Source organism: Mus caroli, chromosome 5 (assembly GCF_900094665.2).
Source record: "Mus caroli chromosome 5, CAROLI_EIJ_v1.1, whole genome shotgun sequence".
Taxonomy (NCBI): Eukaryota; Metazoa; Chordata; class Mammalia; order Rodentia; family Muridae; genus Mus; species Mus caroli.
The window spans coordinates 58,090,204-58,094,034 of NC_034574.1; the positions used below are offsets into that span (position 1 = coordinate 58,090,204).

Genomic DNA, 3,831 nt, shown 5'->3' on the forward strand with positions numbered 1-3,831 from the left:
CATCATCTGTAGATAATTATTCTCCCTTTGAAAGAAAGCTCTTGGCTCTCTTGGGCCTTAGTAGAAAGTGAATTTTGACAATGGGTTGTAGGCAGAAAATTTTTGCAAATGTTCAACATCTTCTCTTCCCCACCACCCAGCAGTGGTAGTGGAAGAGAAAAGTTATTAGAATATGGAAGAAGTGGGCCTGTTTAGTAATAGTTCTTTGGGGGTGAGCTTGATCCTCTTTGGGAGCAGTTCAATCGCATAGCAAACAGCAAATATGACTCAGCAGCTACAGATCAGTCCTCTAGGAAGGCAGACAGCAGGCACGAACCAGCAGCTGTAGTTCAATGCTGAAGAAATCTAAAGGCATGTCAACAGGCCAGAGGAGAGGCTGCAGAAGCAGCAAGCTGCTGCAGGAGTCTCACAAGCAGTTCTTTGGCGAGTTTCTCTCTGATGTCACCACTAGTGGAGTTCAACAACAAATTCTATGTAAGACAAACTGATACATACATGTTGTTAGCAAAGAATAGCAAGGCAGAGCAAACCAAACCAATGCTGAATGCTCGTCTCCCACTGTCTGTGGAGTCATACCTTCATCATGGGGTCCTTTCACGTGTTTGCTGTATCAAAACATCCTTCCATCTGTGTCTGCTTCAGGAAAATATTCTTTCCCATGTCTGCTCCAGCAAAACATCCTTTCACCTGTGTACCTCAGCAAAATATTTGATATAACTAACGTTCCAAAGAAACTAGAAGTTCCCACTTTGATGGGCCACCAAGATATCAGGTCATGATGCGATCTGAGCTGCCCATCATGAGTTGAGTGTTATCTGACCCACCAAGTCACAAAGCAGTAGTATGTGCACAGCAGCAATCTATTATAAAATGGAAGTGGTATACTAGGCCCAAGCAGGTCCTGAAGGCACAGGCAAGTTACATAAAGAAGTTTCACAAATGTCTATGGTTTTTTTTTTTCTCCCATTACAACGCCATCTGCTGCTAATTATGCAGCTACAGCCCCATGGGGTGTGCCCTATGATTGATTAACTGAGAAAGAGAAGACTAGGGCCGACTTTATTGATGCATGATATGCAAGCACCACCCAGAAGTGGATAGCTGCAGCATTACAACTTCTTTCTGGGACAACCCTGAAAGACTCTAGCAAGGGGAAATCTTCACAGTGGGCAGAAATTTGGGGGTACACATTTTGTTTAGAAGGAGAAATGGCCAGATGTAGGAGTGTTTGCTAGTTAGCTGTAGCCAAGGGATGGACTGAATGATCAGGGACTTGGAAATAGCATGATTGGTAAATCGATGAGAAAGACACCTGGGGAAGCAGTATGTGGATAGATCTCTCCAAATGGGTGAAGGGTGTGAAGATACTTATGTCCCCATGTAAAATGTTCACTAAAAGGTGACTTCAGCTGAGAAAATAATCAAGTGGATACGATGACCTATTCTGTGGACAGTCAGCTTCTTTTGCCAGCTATTCCTGCCATTGCCCAATGGGCACATGAGCAAAGTGGCTATGGTGGCAGAGATGGGGTTGTGCTCAACTACAAGGACTTCTGTTCATCAAGGCTAGCCTGGCTGCAGCTGCTGCTGAGTGCCAGATCAGCCAACTGCAGAGATCAACACTGATATATGCCACCATTCCCCAAGGTGACCAGCCAGTGACCTGGTGGCAGGTTGACTCTACATTGGACTACTTCCTCTGTAGAAAGGACAACACTTTGTCCTTACTCAAGTAAATACTTATTCTGGTTATAGTTTTGCCTTTCCTGCATATAATGTCTCCGTCAAAACCACCATCTGTGGACTTAGAGAATGCCTTATTCACCATCATGGCATTCCACACAGCATTGCTTCTGACCAAGAAACTCCCTTCACAGCCAGAGAAGTGTGACAGTGAGCTCACGATCATGGAGTCCACTGGCCTTACCATGTTCTCCACCATCTTGAAGCATAAGGAGACATGATTGTGTGTCAGGTTCACAAAGTGGGCTTGTGATAGCTATACTTGCTTGACTACATCTAGAACTGAAACCTAAAAGTAGGGGGAAATTTTTGCTTAATTTGAAGTAGGAAGGTCCACTTCTAATCTACATCTTTGAGTTCAGAAGACACACCTTTAATTCAGATCTTTAATTCATCTTTAATTTGGGCCACAACTTCTGCTGGACACCTATATAGTAACATGGAAGATGGAAGCTTTTGTTTGCTCTTTTGCCTGCTTGGGCTCACCTTACCAGGAAGCCCATTCCTGGACTGGCATTACAGCATTCGGGATTCCAGTGTATACTGAAGACCAGCTGAGACACTCAGCCACATGAACTGAGCAACTACTGGATCCTCAGGCTTTCTGAGGCCCGTAAGTCACTCTAATAAATCCCCTTTCTGTATATATAAAGATATTCATTCAATAATTCATTCTATGACTCTAGAGAACCATGACTAATAATACAGTTTACAGTGGTATAAAAAGGATGCACACTCCGTAGAAATTAAATTTCAGATTTTAATCTCAACTGGTGCTGGTGGCAGGCCAGGGGATCTTCTCTGCATTGCTATGCAGTGACCTATGTGGAGGACTGTGTTGCTTCGCGGTTTGGCAGGTTAAGCGAATCCACTGTTCTTTCAACTTGCTGTGATCAGCTTAAGATGGGTTTATTGAAAGCCAGGTGGTGGTGGAATACATCTTTGATACCAGCACTCAGGAAGCAGTGGCAGGTAGGTCAGCCTGGTCTACAGAATGCATTCTAGGGCGGCCAGGGCTACACAGAGAAAACCTGTCTTGAAAAACAAAACAGACCCAGCCAGCCACTGTTCCAGGGCTTGTGCCCCCGGGGGAACCTGGAGCCTGTGGTGTCTCTGGAGCCAGGACTTTTTCTGGCAGAGGCCAAGGCTCACCTACATCAGGTCTATCCATGATTGGAGGAAACACAACTTTCTCAGGGGCCACCAATGCATCAACCGAGGCCCCTGGACTGGGCACCGGGGGCCGGGCATGGCCTGTGCTGGTAGGGGTTGTGCTGGGGGCGGTGGTCCTCTCCATTCTCATCGCGCTCGCTGCCAAGTGCCACCTCTGCCGCCGATACCATGCCAGCTACAGGCATCGCCCACTGTCCGGAGCAGGGGGTGGGAACCGCCCACAGGTGGGTGAAGATGAGGATGATGATGGCTTCATCGAGGACAATTACATTCAGCCTGGGGCTGGTGAGATGGAGACGACAGGAAGCCGGGACCACTTCTCTCTCTGAGCTCCATCTTTGGACACTTCCCTCCATGCCTGGCAGTTTAAAGACAGTGAGTGACTCCTCAAGTCTCAGGGTCAGAGTTCTTGCTAGTATCTAAAGCTTGACCAGGAGCTTGTTTTCTGACACTGGTCGGTCGCTAAAGTGACAATTCTGTTTCTCATTAACTCTCCATGGCTCCCTGCTGTCCCAGGATACAGCCTGACAGGCCTGAGCAGGCCTCTTGAGTTTCTTTCTTTACCCCCCTCCCCCACTCCCTACTTTACCCCCTTCTTGGGCTGCCTTGACCAACAAGTTCTGGGATTTCACATATGTCCCAGTAGGAGAAGACCGTGCCAAATTTCTTACCGAAAAATTTTTCTTATCAATAAAGTATATGACTTGGTTATAATATATTTTCACAGTAATTAATAAATCTATTTTCATTTTGGATTAGCATAAAAAAAAAAGAAAAACAAAACAAAGATAGGTTAATTAGGTGGGAACCTCTTAGGGAGTCAAGCGATATCTGTCTGTGTTCACTATGGCTGCTGCTGCTCATTCAATGGTGTTTATTTAATATTTTTAAAATTGTAATGTTGTTATTATTAAT

At 45.5% G+C, this 3,831-nt stretch overlaps 1 protein-coding gene across 1 annotated transcript; it reads left to right on the plus strand.

Moving 5' to 3' along the window:
* Positions 1-2,794: 2,794 nt before the first annotated feature.
* LOC110295305 (type III endosome membrane protein TEMP) lies at positions 2,795-3,630 on the plus strand. The gene has a single exon (XM_021163822.2). The coding sequence runs from the start codon at positions 2,913-2,915 to the stop codon at positions 3,243-3,245; it is 333 nt and encodes a 110-aa protein (XP_021019481.1). The 5' UTR covers positions 2,795-2,912; the 3' UTR covers positions 3,246-3,630.
* Positions 3,631-3,831: the final 201 nt, after the last annotated feature.

Bases quoted from the DNA above. Each gene is read 5' to 3' on its own strand.
- LOC110295305 (XM_021163822.2), top strand. From the start codon at position 2,913: ATGATTGGAGGAAACACAACTTTCTCAGGGGCCACCAATGCATCAACC.